Below are 20,361 nucleotides of genomic sequence, written 5' to 3'. Positions count from 1 at the left end.
CTCCCAGGCTCAAGAGATCTCTCACTTCAGCCTCCTGAAGAGCTGGGACTACAGGCTCTTGCCAGCATGCACTGTGAATATTTTTACTTTTTCTGGAGATGGGCTCTCACTATGTTGCCCAAACTGCCAAGGGATATTTTAGAAAGACTATTCTGTAAGTAGGTGCATGATTGTGATACAATGAAAACATCTTATTTGGCTTTTATCCCTAGTTCCCGACACCCTAGCTTCTGAAACCCTTGGCATTTAGAAGGGTAAGAGCATATTTTGTTATTTCTAACAAGCCCCTTTCAACCATACCTGAGTTTATGCTAATAAGGTGGACACTTCATGGGTCCCCAGATAGTTTCAGGATGGGAAATGATTTCCAGAGGAACCAACCATGTAATTAGAGTTGGAACTTTCAGTCCCATCCCCTGGGAGGGGAAAGGGTGTAGCAATTGTGTTCAATCACCAATGGCCAGTGATTTAATCAGGCATGCCTATGTAATAAAAGCTTCATTAAAAAACTCTTAAAATGTTGGTGTCTGGAGAACATCTAGGTTGGTAAACACTTTGAGGTGCTAGGTAGATGGCACACCATGAGACGGGAGAGCAGCTCTGTTCACTTCCTCCCATTCATTGCTTTATGCATCTCTTTCATTTGGCTGTTCATGAGTTGTATTTTTTATAATAAACTGACATAAATGTAAACCAGTAAACTGGCTCCCTGAGTTTTGTGTGCTCTTTTAGTAAATTATCCAACCTAAGCAGGTGGGGGTCATGGGAACCCCTGATTTATAGCCAGCTGGTCAGAAGTACAAGTGGAAACCTGGGACTTGCAATGGGCATCGGAAGGAGGGGCAGTTTTGAGAGACTAAGCCCCTTAACCTGTGGGGTCTGTGCTAACTCCAAGTGGTTAGGGTCAGAATTGAACTGAATTGTAGGACAAAGACACCCAGTTGGTATCAGAACTGGGAGTGGGTGTGAAAAAATTCCAAGTTTTTAGTGTTAGAAGTGTGAATAAAAACAGTTCATGTTGACGAACTAAGAGTTCACAAGCAGGAAGTCACTTGGGAGGCTATTGTCTGTTTTGTTCACTGACCTATCTCCAGCACAGAGAATATTGCCTGCCACAAAATACACACTCATATATTGTTTAAGTGAATAAACTGTGGCAAGAATAACATAGAAAAGACTACAACTAGGATGGTAACTATAGATACAAAAAAGGAATATATGGATACATAAGACATTCTAATGGGGGAAACACAGGTTCCTTAGTAGCTGATACTTAGTTAAGGCCAAAAGACTAAGCTTTTAAAGTTTTAAGGTTCTTACTACATGACTTTCTTCTCCTTTTTTTTTGAACACAGGGTCTCCCTCTGTCACCTAAGCTGGAGTGCAGTGGCATGATCATGGCTCACCGCAGCCTCCATCTCCCTGCCTCAAGTGATCCTCCTGCCTTGGCCTCCCAAGTAGCTGGGACCACAGGAGTGCATCACTACACCTGGCTAATTTTTTGAATTTTTGTAGAGATGACATCTCACTATGTTGCCCAGGCTGGTCTTAAAACTCCTGGGCTCAAGTGATCCTCCCACCTTGGCCTCCCCCAAAGTGCTGAGATGACAGGCGACAGCCACCGCATCCAGACTTCTTTTCCTATCTTTAAAATTTCAGTGTTCATGGTAATTGTACACTATTCCAATAACCTTAAATAATAGTGTCTCTAAAAATTCTTATACTATACCTTTTAAACTTAAAAAAAATACACAATTTAAATGGTGCTACTATTATAAAGAGTTTATCTGGTATCTCCTATAACTGACTCAAAAATAGTGCAAGATTCTTAATTTTTAAAAAATCATTATGTACTGTATGCTACGGCTGGAATGTTTGTTCCCTCCAAAACTCATGTTGAAATTTAATTGCCAAAGTAAAGGTATTGGGAGGTGGAGCCTTTAAGCAGTGATTAGACCAGGAGGGCTCCACCTTCATGGATGGGTTTAATGCCTTCATAAAAAGGCTCACACCTGTAATCCCAGCACTTTGGGAGGCCGAGGCGGGCAGATCACCTAAGGTTGGGAGTTCGAGACCAGCCTGACCAACACGGAGAAACCCCGCCTCTACTAAAAATAGAAAATTAGCTGGGCATGGTGGTGCATGCCTGTAATCGCAGCTACTTGGGAGGCTGAGGTAGGAGAATCTCTTGAACCCAGGAGACAGAAGTTGACGTGAGCCGAGATCACGCCATTGCACTCCAGCCTGGGCATCAAGAGCAAAACTCTGTCTCAAAAAAATAAATAAATAAATAAAAAGTCTTTTGGAAGTGGAGTGGGCTCTCTTTGCTTTTCTGTCTTTGCCATTTGAAGATGAAGCCTTCTTTCCCTCCAGAGGGCACAGTGTTCAGGCACTGTTTGGAATGAGAACTGTCAAACCTGCTGGTGCATTAATATTGGACTTCCCAGACTCCAGAACTGTGGGCAAATAAATTTCTGTTGATTATAAATTACCCAGTCCCAGATATTATGTTATAGCAGCAACGAAGAAAATGAACTAAGACACTGATATTCACTATGTGGTGAAAAACCATAAAACTAACTTATCTAGTTAAAAAAGTTTTATTTAACTGGATTTTGGTATACTAATATAGTATTACACGGCCTTTAAAATCACATTTTGGAAGAATATTCACAAACGTGAAAAAATGAATAAGTGAAAGTTACTTCTTATTGGATTACAGAGATTTTAATCTTCATAAGAAAATTTTTCGATGTTTTCCAAGTTTAACTATTAACTGACCTAGTTTCTAAGTAGAAAACTTACTTTCAAAAGTGTGTTTAGGTGGGGCGTGGTGGCTTACACCTATAATCCCAGCACTTTGGGAGGCCAAGGCGAGCAGATCACCTGAGATCAGGAGTTCAAGACCAGCCTGGCCAAGATGGTGAAACCCCGTATCTACTAAAAATACAAAAAATTAGCTGGATGTGGTGGAGGGCACCTGTAATCCCAGCTACTTGCGAGGCTACGGCAGGAGTATAGCTAGAACCTGGGAGGTGGAGGTTGCAGTGAGCCGCGATCACGTCACTATTCTCCAGCCTGGGCGACAGAGCTGACTCTGTCTCAAAAACAAAACAAAACGAAACAAAAGTGTGTTTAATATTATTGCTGGGAATATTTCATTGTTGTCTAATTTTTACAACTTGGTAATCCATTGTGTGATGTTTAGAAACTGTCATTTGGCCTGCTATAAAGGAAAAGTGAAAGGATGATATCCTGCAATTCTGAGTAATGGAGTTTGTTTATTTATAAACATTAAGTAATGCTAATGTTCTTTTTTTTTTTTTCTCAGTTATGTTAACTTTATTAATAGGCTGCGGTCTCAAAAATCTTTCTCTTCATCATCAGATGTTTGCAGAACTTTTGGCCTTTTAGCTTGAACCTGGACCTTTACTCCATCTATAATATGATATTCCTGTTGTAGTGCATTCTGAAGTTGTTCTTCTGAAGAAAACTGAACCGAACCCAAACCTCTGTGAAAGCCAGTCCCCTGTCAAAAGGTACAATACACCTTTTTACATGGCCAAACTGTGCAAAGTATTCTTTCAGCTGACTCGACGCCGCAGTCCAAGGAATTTTTCTCACAAAAGCAACCGGCCAATCGATATTTCTACGGAGCGCCACAGCACCTCTCGCTGCTGAGGCCACCATCTTTAGATTAAAGGGAGTAATGCTAATGTTCTAGCAATATTCTTTGTACACTTATTCTTTAAGAAACTTTTGCCTGAAAACAGAAACACTGAGAATTTTTATATGATTTATTTAATAATAAACCAATTAAAGATACAAAATTGTTTAGAGGATTCCAAAATTTAAATTTTTGTTTAAATACAAATTCACTCTGTAATATGAAAACATAACATTAGACCTCTAAACATAATGATTTCATCTACAAAAATTTCTGTTATACTAGAAAATTTGCAGAAGACAATTTTTTTGTGACATTAAATGTACATTATTTACAGTTGAAAAAGTAATCTAAAAACATTTCATTTCAGAAACTTGGATATATATGTTATCTTTGTATGCAACCCCCCAAGTCCACCCCCAATAAAAAATGATCCTAAATATAAAGCAATTACGCTTTTATAACTGACTACTCAGCCAGATTAGCCCAAGGCTCAAGTTGCTTTCTTGGCCCTTAAGAAAGAGTCTTGACTCTCTCAAAATAGCAGTATTCTGTTTAGCACTTAGCAAGACAAGTTTACTAATGGACCGCAAAGCACAGTGGCCTCAAGAGTTAGTAAACAAATTCTTTAGGAAGAATTTATGGCAGATCTTACCCATAACAGATGAATAAATTTTGTTGGGTCACTTATTTCTCTGCAACATTTCAGCTATTCTTACATTAGGAAATAACCTGATAATGATTTAATTGACATAACTTGAAAATACAGGTATTATAATTAAAAAGATTAGAACTAGAAGAGACAGTGGTAATCATCTAGTCTAGTCCAACACATCTCTTCCTTTTATGAGAAGAACTAAAGCCCAAAGAGGTCAAGATTACATAGCGAGTTAGTGGGAGTGCCCTTCTTAGTCAGGCTGATGCTTTTATACTATCCTGCTTCTGAAACAGGGTCAGCCACACCACCAGCACCTCCAATTTTTCATGTTATTTTACATATTCATAGTTCTATATTATATAGTACAGCCAACTAAAGTCAATCTAAGAGACACCATAATTTTAACAAAGCATAAAATATGTTTTTTGCATTTGAAAGAGTCAAGACTTAACTTATACAAGTGGAATGAAAATAGTTCCTATATAAATTTCCTGTTGCCTTCTATTTAAGTTCTGTATTTACAAAAGAATCAGAAAATCTAATACAATGTAAAATTAGAAAAGAAACTTTAAAAATGCTTATGATATAGCAACTGAAAAAAAAAAAATCTCAAAAGAATGTCTTCATAGTGTAAAATGCCTGTTCCTTCACGACTGAATTCTGAAACATTTAGATAACAAAGAGAAACAGTTGAGTTTTCCTCCCTCATCTAACAAAATCAAAATTAACTCTATCTTTAACAATTACAAAACTAGAGGCCGGGCGCGGTGGCTCAAGCCTGTAATCCCAGCACTTTGGGAGGCCGAGACGGGCGGATCACGAGGTCAGAAGATCGAAACCATCCTGGCTAACACGGTGAAACCCCGTCTCTACTAAAAAATACAAAAATCTAGCCGGGCGAGGTGGCGGGTGCCTGTAGTCCCAGCTACTCCGGAGGCTGAGGCAGGAGAATGGCGTGAACCCGGGAGGCGGAGTTTGCAGTGAGCTGAGATCCGGCCACTGCACTCCAGCCTGGGCGACAGAGCGAGACTCCGTCTCAAAAAAAAAAAACAATTACAAAATTAGAAACCTCCTTAGACTTTATCTTAGAATCAATCAATCAGTTTGCATATAATTGAAAATGTTCAATTAACAAACAATCATCCATAAGCTTTGGTATATTAACTAAAAAGAGTTGGGTTCCAGCAGTTCGTTTTGTTTCATAGCTACCTGAGAAGTAAATCCATTGGAACTGGACACCACCATCACATACGGCTGTGGCTGCTGCTCCGTTTTCTCAGTGTTCTCTTTCAAATGATCTTCAGATTCCTTTTTCTCTACTTCTTGTGTAAGAGTTTTTGTTTCTTGAGTTTTGATAACTGAAGTGATTACAGTGCCAGGTGGGTGAGCAACCAGCTGTGAACTGCGAGGAGAAAAGGTCACCACAGGTGCAGTAGCATTGAAGGATGGAGAGGAAGCCACACTGACGGTTCCATTGCAAATGGTCTGAACATTGCTAGTAAGGACCTGCTGAACCTGGGCAGGGCCCAAGACAATTGAAGGAGGAGAGCCTGCCTTTTGTGACTGTAGCATGACATTTTCTTTCAGTACTGTCATGGGCTGTGATGATGGAATGGCTTGCAAAATAAACTTCTGAGATCCAGTACCTGCCGATGGATCTGTGCTGGCTATAACTGTTGTGAGTGGCACTGTTTGGAGTGTTACTGTATGCAACTGCTGATTCCTAGGAGACACAACCACTGGAACTTGGGTTGGAGCCTGTATAGTCCTATTGAGATGATGAAATTAAAGTGAGACAATTAGCATATTCTACATCATTTAAAACTTTAATACTTGACAAGTCATTTTACAAAATACCAGTTGTAGGTTTCAAAATGCTACTTCCCATATTTTCAACACAGCATGACCAATCTCATGCCAGACTTTGTATTAAACACTACATACAGAGATGCCTAACACAAAACTCTCAGGCCATTAACTATGATACCATCTGCTGAGTGCTATGGACGAAAGGTCTGTACATAGAGTCACATTAACACAAATGAGGAGCTAATTTTGTTGGGGAAGGAGGAGGATGTTAAAATGCTTAGCAAGGGCTGGGCGTGGTGGCTCATGCCTGTAATCCCAGCACTTTGGGAGGCCAAGGCGGGTGGATCACGAGGTCAGGAAATCGAGACCATCCTGGCTACATGGTGAAACCCCATCTCTACTAAAAATACAAAAAAATTAGCCGGGTGTGGTGGTGGGTACCTGTAGTCCCAGCTACTTGGGAGGCTGAGGCAGGAGAATGGCATGAACCTGGGAGGCGGAGCTTACAGTGAGTGGAGTTTGCGCCACTGAACTCCAGCCTGGGCAACACAGCGAGACCCTGTCTTTAAAAAAAAAAACCGCTTAGCAAGAGGTTTGCTTGAGCTTCTTAAAATTAGGAATTTAAAAGCAAATCTGTTTGATTCATTCCTGCTATTTTTTTTGAGATGGAGTTTCACTCTTGTTGCCCAGGCTAGAGTACAGTGGCGTGATCTTGGTTCACTGTAACCTTCAACTGCTGGGTTCAAGCCATTCTCCTGTCAGCCTCCCGAGTAGCTGGGATTATAGTCATGTACTACCACGCCCGGCTAATTTTTGTATTTTTAATTGAGACTGGGTTTTCTATGTTGGTCAGGCTGGTCTCGAAGTCCTGACCTCAGCTGATCCACCCGCCTTGGCCTCCCAAAGTGCTGGGCTTATAGGCATGAGCCACTGAGCCCGGACTGCTATTTTAATACTTGAGAGATAATGTTATCAACATGCTCATCCACAATAATTACGAAAATTCATATAATTGTACTCAACCTGTTTTTATATATAAAGGGGGAAGTGCTTAATTAACTTATACAAAAAACCTACCTCAGTCTTAACCATACAACAGAATTCTTAGGGTTTTAATAGCTCGCATTTCATGTCATATTTAGATGAAACAAGCCATGATTATAATTAACCTGTCAGGGCTCTTGGACTGGCAGAGAAAATATGGCTAAGCTTTGGAAAAATACACAGAAGCATGTTTTAGCAGTTTTCCACGTTCAAATAATTTTCACAAATTTTGGTCATAACGCTACAGTTTAACATAAAATCCTTTAATGCAAAATCTAGTTTGTGTAGGCTGTTAATCCCATTCATTGAAGAGAAAGTTACATAAATGATATTATCATTCAATCTAATTTAAAAAGTTCACAGCTCTAAAATTTATAGTTATGGTTATTAATATAGTATATAAAACAAATGTCATTTAAAAATCTCAGCATCTGGATGTCAACTGTTTCTTTGAAGTCTGTAAAGTTATTCAATGAAAGATACTTGCTATTTCAAACAACTAACAGCTAGATTAGTCTCCATAAACCAAGCGTTACATATTACCACTACATTATTAAAGCTGCATTTTGAAAGTTAGTTATGCAGTCTGTTTCTCACATAGGAGAAATAAAATAGTGGAGGAGAAAAACAAATGGGCTTGGTGGAAAGATGAAACAAAGGCCCAGAACAACTCAGGACAGGTTCAAAAGAAGTGGGAATAAAGGCACAGGGTGACGAGAGCCCGCCCATTCACACAGGATACGGACCACCAAACTTAGATGGCCACCCAAGCTCTCTTGCCCATTTGGTGCAGGGAAATCTAGGGTGAGATGGGAGTCTGGGTATAGTACCTGACACTATAGCCAGATACTGTTTTTTGTTTGTTTGTTTATTTGTTTTTGAGATGGAGTCTCACTCTGTCGCCCAGGCTGGAGTGCAATGGTGCGAACTCAGCTCACTGCAACCTCCACCTCCCAGGTTCAAGCAATTCTCTGCCTCAGCCTCCCAAGTAGCTGGGATTACAGGCACCCACCACCATGCCCAGCTAATTTTTTTGTATTTTTAGTAGGGACAGGGTTTCACCACATTGGTCAGGCTGGTCTTGAATTCCTGACCTCATGATCCACCCACCTCGGCCCCCCAAGGGCTGGGATTCTGGGCGTGAGCCACCATGCCCAGCCCAGACACCATTTTTAAATAAAAAAGGCCCAAGGGCTTCCCATGACAAGAGTTTACATAACATACACATAGATATTTGACATATAGTTAGCACACAGATTATATCAATATGCATAACCTTATAATATGTATAACCTTGTCACCCTACAAATATTATCCCCATCTTACATATGAAAACACTGATGCACAAACAGGTTGTAACAGCTTGAATAAGGTGACCAATTAGAGAAGAAGAGAGGCCATCTGACTGCAGAGCCTATGTGCCGCCTAACCATTACAATAGACTGCCGCCACTTAAGTCCTGAGCAACTTCATCTTTAGTAAGTACTAAAGATGAGTATTTGCTATTCTATCCTTAAACAACAGGCAGTTACAACTCTTCAATATACGCCTCTCTCATTCTTCTTTCCTTCTCTAAGGTATGACACAAGCAATAATGTACTTGGAAATTTTCCATATTGCTAATCGCGGCTACCACTAGGACTTCGATGCTTCTGTTTAAATTAGAAAAATATGTCATTTTCTTGGCCGGGCGCGGTGGCTCACGCCTGTAATTCCAGCACTTTGGGAGTCCAAGGTGGGTGGATCACGAGGCCAGAGTTCAAGACCAGCCTGGCTAACATGATGAAACCCCCATCTCTACTAAAAATACAAACATTAGCTGGGCATGGTGGCACATGCCTATAATCCCAGCTACTCGGGAGGCTGAAGCAGGAGAACTGCTTGAACCGGGAGCTGGGAGGCGAAGGTAGCAGTGAGTGAGATCACGCCACTGCACTCCAGCCTGGGTTACAGAGCAAGACTCAGTCTCAAAAAAAAAAAAAAAAAGTCCTTTTCTTTTAGACACCTGACTGCCATCTGTCAGAAAATATATATACTTATCCATACTATCTACAATGCAAATATATTGGCTTATTGGAACAAACTCTAAAACAATTTTCAATAATACAAATTCAGAGATTAAATAAAATATTATGAAGTATCTGCTAACCACAGAATTTTAAAATTACTTTTTTCTTAGTTAATGATTAAACTGTCTGGTTATATTATGTAATACAGATTCTGTTACAGCTGACTACTTTTAAAAAATCTCCTGCTTGTAAACAACTGGAAAAATATTGGTAATTTACAATTTATCAAAATTTCTGAAACTAACACAGACCATACAACATTTAGCTTTTGTTGAGGATCTACTCAGGTGTCAGGTGTTGCTTAATTGCCACAGCCACATGGAAGGTTCAATATTATCATCTGTGCTTTATAGATAAGGAAAAAGACTCAAAATAATTAACATGATTCAATTTCACATCTAATAACTGGCAAGGCCGAAAAGCTGAAAAGTTTTTTTTTTTGGAAACGGAGTCTCACCCCGTCACTTGGGCTGGAGTGCAGTGGCACAATCTCAGCTCACTGCAACCTCCGCCTCCCAGTTCAAGCGATTCTCCTGCCTCAGCCTCCCGAGTAGCTGGGATTACAGGCGCCCGCCACTACACCTAGCTAGTTTTTTGTATTTTTAGTAAAGACAGGTTTTCACCATGTTGGCCAGGCTGGTCTCGAACTCCTAACCTTGTGATTCGCCCGCCTCGGCCTCCCAAAGTGCTGGGATTACAGGCATGAGCCACCGCACTCAGCTTCTATACGCTTTTAAGAGAACTTACACATAACACATTTTCACAGGATTATTTGTTTATTTACTTATTTGAGACGGAGTCTCACTCTGTTGCCCAGGCTGGAGTGCAGTCATACGATCTTGGCTCACTGCAACCTCTGCCTCCTGGTTCAAGTTATTCTCCTGCCTCAGCCTCCCGAGTAGCTGGGATTACAGGTGCCTGCCACCATGCCCAGCTAATTTTTGTATTTTTAGTAGAGACAGGGTTTTGCCATATTGACCAGGCTGGTCTCAAACTCCCAACCTCAGGTGATCCACCCGTCTCAGCCTCCCAAAGTGTTGGGATTACAGGTGTGAGGCACTGTACCTGGCCAGGATAATTTATTTAAAAGATCCTAAGAAAAATTATTAATGCTTGGCTAAATAAAAGTTATGTTAGGTAAAATGGCATCCCATGTTTACCAAGAGGCAATTTTCAGAAAATAGTGTACCAGCAGTTTTTCTGTTGTTGTTGTTTCTTTGACTACCATGAAGCCAGAATCAAACTGGCTTCTTTTTGTAAATTTGTAAAAACTGAGCATATATACTGTACACCAATTAAGAAAAGCTTAATTGAATCAACATAGATGCATGCAATCACATGAAATAAAAATAAATGAGTGAAGGACAAAATTAAGATGTTGCTGCTTTACTGTAAATAACTGACAATTCCTGTGATTTATGTAAATCAGTAGGCAGTGTAGCAAGTCATTAACTTCACTGCTTGCAGCTAAACAACTGGCATTAAAATACTATCTCCACCATCTACTAGATGTGACCAAGTTCCCTGGTTTCTCCTTGCTTCAGTTTCCACATCTATAAAACGGGGATATTATCTATTCTTCATTGAGCTATGAGGATTCTATACCTCACTATATGTAAAGTGTATGAAATACAAAGAGTGCTCTATAAGTGTCAGCTCTTGTTGTTATATTAATAATTTATCTAATTATATATATAATCATATATATTCCATCCTCTCTCAACCACAGGGAAAAAAGTTAAAAGCCTCTGATTTTATTAATAAGTCATCAAAAATCAAGAAAGATACAGCAAAGAGAAAAAAGAGTATAAATAAACAGAAAACAAATAATGCAAAATGCTATCAATTTGTGAATTTAGGTGGATAGTAAATAAGTGTTCATAGTACTAGCTGAATTTTTCCATACTTTGAAAGTTTTCATGGTAAAAGGTTGGGTAATTAGAAAAATGCAAACAAAAAATATAAAAAATAACAAAACCAGAACTTGTCCTAATAAAAAACCATTCTAAGCCAGGTGCAGTGGCTCACACTTATAATCCCAGCACTTCAGGAGGCCGAGGTGGTAGGATTGCTTGGTTGGCCTTGGTTCAAGACCAACTTGGGCAACAAAGTAAAACTCCATTTCTATAAAAATTAAAAAATTAGCTGGACATGCCTGTAGTCCCAGCTATAAGGAAGGCTGAGGTGGGAAGATGGCTTGAGTCCTGGCGGTAGGATGCAGTGAGCTACAATGGTATCATTACACTCCAGCCTAGGCAACAGAGCTAGCTAGACTTTGTCTCAAAAACAAAAAAACAACAAAACAAAACAAAACAACCTACTCTACAATATCTACAATTTAGTATCTTTCAAAGGAAGAGTTTTTTGTTTTGGTTTTATTCTCACAGTCTAAAAAGAATATTTTGAATACAGGTGCTAAAAAAATTCCATGGAATCAGCTGTGGCCATTATAGGTCTCCTATCAACACAAATGCAAACAACAAACAGCCTAGAAACCAATGGGAGGAACTACACACTCCCAACTAGACACCCAGTCATCACATGCAACCCACAGGGCCTAAGGAAATATAAAACATTAAAGGAAAAATACAGACAGTAAGAGTTAAATAAGCACCCACTGAGCATTCCAAATCTGAAAATCTGAAATCCAAAATGTCCCAAAATAGGAAACTTTTTGAGCGCCAATATGACGCTCAAAGGAAATGTTCACTGGAGCATTTTGGATCTCAGATCTTTGGATGTGGGATGATGTGCTGGGTAAGTATAATGCAACGATTTAAAGTCTGAAACAGTTCAAAATCCAAAATATTCCTGGTCCCAGGCATTTTGGATAAGGGTACTCAAGATATACTCCTTTAAAAACAGTTAAAGATGTAACAGCCAATTAAAAATTTAAAGGTCATCTTTGCACTCCTTGCAAACCAACTGAAGATTTAAGAGAATATTTCACAAGGTCAAACATTTTAAATTGTCTATACAAAGAAGACTGAATCATTGAAGTCTGCCTTGATTCTAGGTAATGTTACCTTACTTCAAGATCAATTGAGCAAAACCTCCACATTTACATTCTAAGACTGAAGTGTGCTAATAAAAGTAATTAAATAATTTGTATTGGCTTTGAAAAGGCTGCTAGATTTTATTATAATTCATGTTCTAGAAATTCATGACAGTATAAACAGAAAAATGCTACAAATATCCATATAATTTTCTGCCTTCCTCCCATACCCCCATTCTAAATCAGCTGAGACGAGTCCCAAATTTCTGCTGAAGATCAGTCCAACGCAGACAGGTTCTCTCAGTCAATTTGTTGTTTAGCATCTTTTCCTGGGGCTCTGAGGCAAATCTGATTTAACCAAAAAGGAAAAGACAAACAAACAAACAAACCCTGCTTTTCTGACTTCTGCCGCTCTAAAAGCCTGAAAAAGAGGACCTTAGATTCTTGGCCTCCCCTCCTATTTGAACTTTAGAATTGTTCCAAGATAGGATCTTCCAAGGAGCAACATTTATTGCTTGGAACTCCATGCACTCTCAATGTCCTAATATGACAATTTACGTTGAATTTTTGAGGCTTCTGACTTGGCCTGAATAAAGATTTGAAAAAATTCCCTGGATTTTCTCACATCTAGATAACTTCTTATATGGCTCAATCCAGTTATACAAAGGTATAGTGAACTATACTTAAACTGACAGAATAATGTCAATAATGTCAAAATGTAAATGAAGGGACCAGTGGCATAATTAGAGGACTGACGTAATATATACTGCTCCTGAAAAATCTGGTAACCAAGAGTTCTAGCTTGAAATCTATATACTTTTATTTTCATTTCTGAATCTTGACCCACTTAACAAATAATGTCTCTGGTCAGAAACATATTGAAGTGATAAGCATCAGTAGTTTGGTTTTCTCACCTAATACTCTGAACAGAAGAATTTAATGTTTCATCCTGCACGGTACTGGTTCTAGCTGCTTCTCCCTCTGGGACAGCCTGTACTGGCTGTACTACATGAACAGTCCGGAAGAGCTGGGTAGGATATGGAGACTGCGTGGGCTGCACTGTCCTCAAAACTTCTGATGGCTGTGCAACTTCCACAGGATCTTTGGGTTTTGCAGCTTTAGAATTCCCTGGTTTTAGAACTGTAGTGGCTCCTCCTTTTACCCCTGGACTTGAAGAGACTCTCGACCGGCTGGCTTGATTCCTATTTGAAGTGGCTGATGAAGATAGTGATGGATCTGAAGACTCTATGCTGGAACTTGGATCCTCATCATTTATATATACAAGATCTTTTGGCATTTCTTTAAACTGATACACCAAGCGCTGACCTTCCACTTTTGCCAGAATACCCCTTTGGTAATAGTACCTATTCAAAGCAGACAATTTCATTAACATTTTATTCAATCAAACATCAATTAAAATATTTAACAAAATCAAATTTCCCTAATCATAAAAAAAACTTTAAAGTTGGAATCAAACTAATGAGAAAAGAATTTCTAAAAAAAGGACAGTTATTTCATATAAGATAAACATACATTTATGCACAGATAAAGTTCTTATTACCAACTAAATCTAAAACTAATGCTGGTTGGGGGACTGTTGATAGAGTATGTGAAATCTTCTGGTCTTTCATTTTTCTTCCTCTATCTTTCTGCTAATTTATTTACTTATTTATTTAGAGACAGAGTCTTGCTCTGTTGCCCAGGCTGGAGTGCAGTGGCATGATCACAGCTCACTGCAGCCTTGAACTCCTGGCCTTAAGCAATCTTTCCACCTCAGCCTCCCAAGTAGCTGGGACCACAGGCGCATGCTACCACACTCGGCTAATTTTTGCATTTGCAGGGACTGGGTTTTGCCATGTTGCCCAGGCTGGTCTGGAACTCCCAGGCTGAAACGATGCTTCTTTCTCGGCCTCCCAAAATGCTGGGATTACAGAAGTGAGCCACCACACTTGGCCCCTTTCTGCCAGCTTGCGAGGATCATCAAAACTACGAAAAGCCTCAATAAATTGTTTCTCCTCTGCAGCTTTCTAGAAATGTTCCTACTAGGCAAACTGTATCAGTTTAAATTTGATTCAGTAAATGTAATTGACTTTTGTGTATAAAACTTAATGATATGCAATAGAAGTGATCCAACTTTTTGTCATCTATTTTAATAAAATCAAGAACCTAAAAAATGTATGTTAAAAAATCCAAAAACTGTAATTAAAGAATTCTAATTTAAGATTGCCAAATTTAATATCTATATCTATCCTCTAAGTCACTCAGATCATTCTTATTTCCAATAAATCTCTCTCAAATACATGCATATCTTGAAAAATAAATGACAGTCACCAAAAAATGAACTAAAAGTGAGCTTAAGAATAAAATGTTACTCGTCCAAAGTTCTCATGATGTCTAGTAGTACTCTTGAAGCACTAATTTATTCTACCATAATAACTAACATATCATACCTGCAATTCATGTTTGAGAATGCACTCTCCTTTTTTTTTTGAGACAGGGTCTCACTCTGGTTGCCCAAGCTGGAGTTCAGTGGTGCAATCTCGATCACTGCAGCCTCAACCTCCCAGGCTCAGGTGATCCTCCCACCTCAGCCTGCCGAATAGCTGGGACCACAGGTGCACACCACCATGTCTGGCTAATTTTTTGTATTTTTAGTAGAGACAGGGTTTTGCCACGTTGCCCAGGCTGGTCTTAAACTCCTGGACTCAAGCAATCCACCAGCCTCAGCCTCCCAAAGTGTAGGGATTACAGGCATGAGCCACCGTACCCAACTGAAAATGTACTCTCTTATTACGTACTTGCATTACCACTACTGGTGCTTTGCTGAATTTAAGCTTAATATTTTTTTTTTAGGATTCAGGAAATGATATTCTTAACAAAATAAAATACCAAAACTTCGCATACCTGAGTGCTCTTCCCATGGTCTCATAATTCATGTCAGGTTTGTTTTTGTGCTTCCCCCACAACCTGGACACTGCTTTAGAATCCACCAATTTAAAAATGCCTTTCTCTCGCTGGGTCCACTTGATGTATTTAGGACAAGTAGCCTTGTCCTGGAGCAGTGCCAGTAAAAACTCCCAAAGATAAATTGTGTTTCCTGAAACAAAAACAATTTCTTTCTAAATGACCAAAATTTCATTTAAAAGAACATCATAAAAGACAACTAGAAGTCTTAGAAGTGTCTTTCATATTTATACAAGAACATTACATAATTCAGTTAGTATTGGTGACATAATTTAGTTAGTATGGGTGATATAATGGTCATACTTTTCAGCATCTAATAAAGATCTTTTTATTAGTCCCATATAAAATACGTGAACAAAGAAATCTTGTCATAAGATTTGTGATGAATTAGGAGAAAGTACTTTGAGATAATTTTTTTCTGTCTCTTTGTGAACTCTCTCCTTTCAACAGTTGTTCTCTTTAGATTAGAGCCAGCAGGTCAGCCATAACAGTTATAAAAATGCTTGAATTTCATGACAACATGTTGAAGGGCCTATGAACTGAAAATCTAATCCGGTTAAATTCTTCCAAGAGTCTCATTATTACATGAAAACAATAGATTATTTGGACAGGTAAGTGAAAATCACTCAAATGAGTTTCTTGGTCTACTTTACTATCAGTTTTCCTTTAAGAATTTGGCAAATGTATCTAATAAGCATGTGGCAGCAGTAAGATCCATTGCAGGATATCAAGAAAGCTGGTGGTTTCTAGTTGTAACAGGCAGGTGCTATAAAGCAATCTAAGTGTTACTTGACCTATAAGTATTACACGGAAATTACAGTAGTACCCTTTCCATCTTTGTTTTTCTTCTTTACAGATATGTTTGGCGTAGTGGCTGGGGAATCTGGTCGTGGTGGTTTCGTTTTTCTCCCTGAAATAAAAACAGCTCTGCATAAATATTTGCCTTCAAAAGTGACAAAAATGGACAATTCAGCTATTTTGTCAAGTGCCAAATGTTTTTATACATGGGTCACATATACTGGTCTCTTAAAATGCTGTTTGATAAAAGGAAAACAACTTTAATAAAACTTGGACATTAAACCATAAGCACACTTATGTAAGAAATGGTACCTCTGACACCTCAGTTTATATCTGTAAAAATGAAGTTAATTTAAAATACTATAGCTTGTCTTTGAAGTACCCATACTGGTAGCACTTTCTTCTTTTTTTTTTTTTTTTTTTTTTTTTTTTTTTTTTTTTGAGACGGAGTCTCGCTCTGTCGCCCGGGCTGGAGTGCAGTGGCCGGATCTCAGCTCACTGCATGCTCCGCCTTCCGGGTTTACGCCATTCTCCTACCTCAGCCTCCGGAGTAGCTGGGACTACAGACACCCGCCACCTCGCCCGGCTAGTTTTTTGTATTTTTTAGTAGAGACGGGGTTTCACCATGTTAGCCAGGATGGTCTCAATCTCCTGACCTCGTGATCCGCCTGTCTCGGCCTCCCAAAGTGCTGGGATTACAGGCTTGAGCCACCGCGCCCGGCAGATAGCACTTTCTTAAGCTTTTGGAGAATGCTTTTGACATTGGTAGAACATGGGCTCTACCATGTCTTTCTGTCTATTGATTATACCAGCTTTTTAAGGTAGGAGAAGTGGATTTTTAGCTTTTTTCTCTATTAAATAATTTCTGTTTACAGTTAGTTCTCAAGTATAAGAAACTCCCCAAACTCTAGAAATACAGAAAATATGTGAGGCAAAATTTTGGTGAACCACATAAATACTATCCTTCTGTGTATTTCTAAAAACATCTCGTTTTTCTGTACCTTTCAATTAACAACAAACTTCATAGTTATCTTACCCGCCATCAATATCTAAATAAGTCCATCCCAATAGTCTCAGAGTGGGGTCGATAAACTATTCTAAAGCCCTATTTGTGATCTTCTTTTGCCAAGTATCTAGAACCACGGCCTAGTAGCACCACTGCCTTGTATTTAGGTTTAGATCATGATCATGCTGTCTGAACATACTACCAATCTATAGGTGAGAAACAATGAAGAGTTACTACCTCCTACCCCAACATTCTTGAGGCTGCCACTCTGGTTTGGATTACTGTGATGAATTCTACGTAAATATAATATAGGGCAGGACAACAACTTAGAAAAGCAGAATTTTACAGCTTAAAAAAAAAAAATCACAAGGTCAGTGACAATCTATCCCCAGAAACGGAATAGGAAAACGTTTCTGAAGTCATTTGGGTGAATGAGAGGAAGGGAGTAAAGTGTCAAAAAGCCCACTCTTCAGTCTCTAAGACTGCCAAATGTATGCTAGTCAGCCAGGTATCCTGACTTTCATTACTGCAGACATCTGCAGAGAACTTTCAGGAGACAGATTCTTCTGGCTGTGTTCATGATAACAAGTATTAGAAGCCAAGACTTCAGTAACTCCCACCTTATTTTATGCTATTAATATATACCAGCTTAACAAAAATAGATATCATCTTTATTTCCACTACTTTCCTCCACTAGCTTTAGTTACAACAGATGCTGCCAGTAAAAACTCCCAACCCAGTATCCATCCTCTCCAACATCTTCCTAATCATTCAAGGTGGCAATGTACAAAGCTTCAGACAAATTATAGCTTGGTTATAGAATTTTTGGTTGACAGTGATTTCTTCTCAGCTCTTTGAAAATGTCTAATTCTTTCAGTCTCTCCTGGGAGCTTCTAAACGGCCAATCTAAAAAAAAAAAAAAATCAATCCTCTTGAAGTAATGTAGTTTCTCCCTGGTTTGCTTCTTTTTTTTTTTGGAGCGGGGAGAACTTGAAGAGAGGTCTTTGGTGTTCCGCATTTTTATCAACAACACATTTAGGCCTAGATTTATTGTAGCTGACCTACTCAGGATTTACAATGCTGAGGATTAATGTGATTCTGGAAAATTCTTAGTCACTATCTCTCGAATATTGTCTCTTCCTCACTTTTCATATTCTCTGTTTCTGGAACTTTGATTAAACATTTTCATTTCATTTCATTTCATTTTCATTTAGTTCTCCATGTCTGTAACTCTTTCATATTTTTTAATTCACACCAAATCTATTGGAGTTTGCTAATTCTTTCTTAGCAGTGACTAGTCTATGTTTTAATCCACACATTATGTTTTCAATTTCATTTCATTTTTTTTGTGTTTGAGATAGAGTCTCGGCCGGGCGCGGTGGCTCAAGCCTGTAATCCCAGCACTTTGGGAGGCCGAGACGGGCGGATCACGAGGTCAGGAGATCGAGACCATCCTGGCTAACACGGTGAAACCCCGTCTCTACTAAAAAATACTAAAAAACTAGCCGGGCGAGGTGGCGGGCGCCTGTAGTCCCAGCTACTCTGGAGGCTGAGGCAGGAGAATGGCGTAAACCCGGGAGGCGGAGCTTGCAGTGAGCTGAGATCCGGCCACTTCACTCCAGCCTGGGCGACAGAGCAAGACTCCGTCTCAAAAAAAAAAAAAAAAAAAAAGAGATAGAGTCTCACTCTGTCGCCCAGGCTGGAATGCAGTGGTGCGATCTTGGCTCACTGCAACCTCTGCCTCCTGGGTTCAAGCGATTCTCATGCCTCAGCTTCCCAAGTAGCTGGGATTACAGGCACGTACCACCACGCCTGGCTAATTTTTTTCCATATTTTTAGTAGAGATTGGGTTTCACCATGTTGCTCTCGAATTCCAGACCTCAGGTCGTCTGCCCACCTCAGACGCCCAAAGTACTAGGAATACAGGCATGAGACACTGAGCATGGCCCAATTTCATTTCTTATTTCTATAAATTCCATTTGGTTCTTTATCATACCAATAGTTTTTCAACATTAAGTAGAATATTAGTCTTTTATTTTTTAAGCAGCTTTGTTGAGGTATAACTGACTTATAATAAACCACATATGTTTGGTGTTTATAATTTGACAAGTTGGGACTATGTAAAACCACCACTACATTCAAAACAATGAATATATTCATCACCCCAAAAGTACTTTATGACCTTTTGTAATCCTTACATCTCGCCCTTCCTCACCCTGCCCAATCCACAGGCAACCACTCATCTGTTTCCTGTCATTATAGATTAGTTTGTAGTTTCTAGAGCTTTATATAAATGTAAAACTGACCCTCAAAGAAAATACAGCTTTGAACTGCACAGGCCCACTTATATAGGGATCTTTTTTCAATAAAAGTTACATCAAGTGTGCCTGTGTCTCCTGCCTCCCCCCTTCCACTTGCGCTACTCCTGAGACGGCAAGACCAAACCCTTTTTTACCTCCTCCCTCCTCAGCCTAGCCAACATAAACACAACAAGCATGAAGACCTTTGGCCAGGCAGGGTGGCTCACACCTGTAATCCCAGCATTGTAGAAAGCCAAACCAGGAGGAATGCTTGAGCCTAGAAGTTTAAGACCAAGCTAGGCAACACAGCGAGACCCACCTCTACAAAAATAAAAAGTTAGCTGGGTGTGGTGGGGCTCGCCTGTAGTCTCAGCTATTCAAGAGGCTGAGGTGGGAGGATTGCTTGAGCCCAGGAGTTCCAAGTTGCACTGAGCTATGATCTTGCCATTGCACTCCAGCCTGGGTGACAGAGCAAGACCCTGTCTCAAAAAAAAAAAGGCCTTTATTGATCCACATCTGCTTAATAAATAGTAAATGTATTTTCTCTTCTTAATGATTTTCTTTCTTTCTCTTTTTCTTTCTTTTTTTTCAGACGGAGTTTCACTCTTGTTACCCAGGCTGGAGTGCAATGGTGTGATCTTGGCTCACCACAACCTCCGCCTCCCAGGTTCAAGCAATTCTCCTGCCTCGGCCTCCTGAGTAGATGGGATTACAGGCATGTGCCACCAGGCCTGGCTAATTTTGTATTTTAGTAGAGACGGGGTTTCTGCATGTTGGTCAGGCTGATCTCGAACTCCTGACCTCAGGTGATCCGCCCACCTTGGCCTCCCAAAGTGCTGGGATTATAGGCATGAGCCACCACGCCCGGCCTATGATTTTCTTAATATTACATTTTCTCTTCCCTAACTTATTTTATTGTAAGAATACAGTATTTAATACATATAACATACAAAATATGTATTAACTGACTGTGTATGTTACCAATAAGGCTTCCAGTTTCCAGTCAACAGTTGGTTATTAGTAGTTAACTTTTTGGGGAGTCAAAAGTTTT

The 20,361-nt window shown here is 39.5% G+C and overlaps 1 protein-coding gene and 1 pseudogene across 5 annotated transcripts in view; both read right to left on the bottom strand.

Moving 5' to 3' along the window:
* Positions 1 to 3,021: 3,021 nt before the first annotated feature.
* LOC115894607 lies at positions 3,022 to 5,202 on the bottom strand (annotated as a pseudogene). The gene has a single exon (XR_004054750.1). The product of XR_004054750.1 is annotated as an SRA stem-loop-interacting RNA-binding protein, mitochondrial-like (transcript).
* A 61-nt stretch (positions 5,203 to 5,263) lies between these two features.
* The window catches only part of ELF1 (E74 like ETS transcription factor 1), a 114,813-nt gene continuing 99,715 nt past the window's right edge, over positions 5,264 to 20,361 (bottom strand). For all 4 annotated transcript variants that reach the window (XM_030921909.1, XM_010374515.2, XM_030921908.1 and 1 more), the window contains 4 exons: positions 16,033 to 16,116; positions 15,147 to 15,339; positions 13,157 to 13,606; positions 5,264 to 6,093 (listed from right to left, as the gene is read on the bottom strand). In XM_030921909.1, the coding sequence (XP_030777769.1) occupies positions 5,490 to 6,093; positions 13,157 to 13,606; positions 15,147 to 15,339; positions 16,033 to 16,116 (1,331 nt within the window). In that variant the 3' untranslated portion in view covers positions 5,264 to 5,489. The remainder of the gene's footprint in view (positions 6,094 to 13,156; positions 13,607 to 15,146; positions 15,340 to 16,032; positions 16,117 to 20,361) is intronic.

The sequence above is a fragment of the Rhinopithecus roxellana genome, chromosome 18 (assembly GCF_007565055.1).
Source record: "Rhinopithecus roxellana isolate Shanxi Qingling chromosome 18, ASM756505v1, whole genome shotgun sequence".
Classification (NCBI taxonomy): domain Eukaryota; kingdom Metazoa; phylum Chordata; class Mammalia; order Primates; family Cercopithecidae; genus Rhinopithecus; species Rhinopithecus roxellana.
The sequence above is the reverse complement of the archived record's forward strand: the minus strand, read 5'-3'. Positions and strand labels throughout refer to the sequence as shown.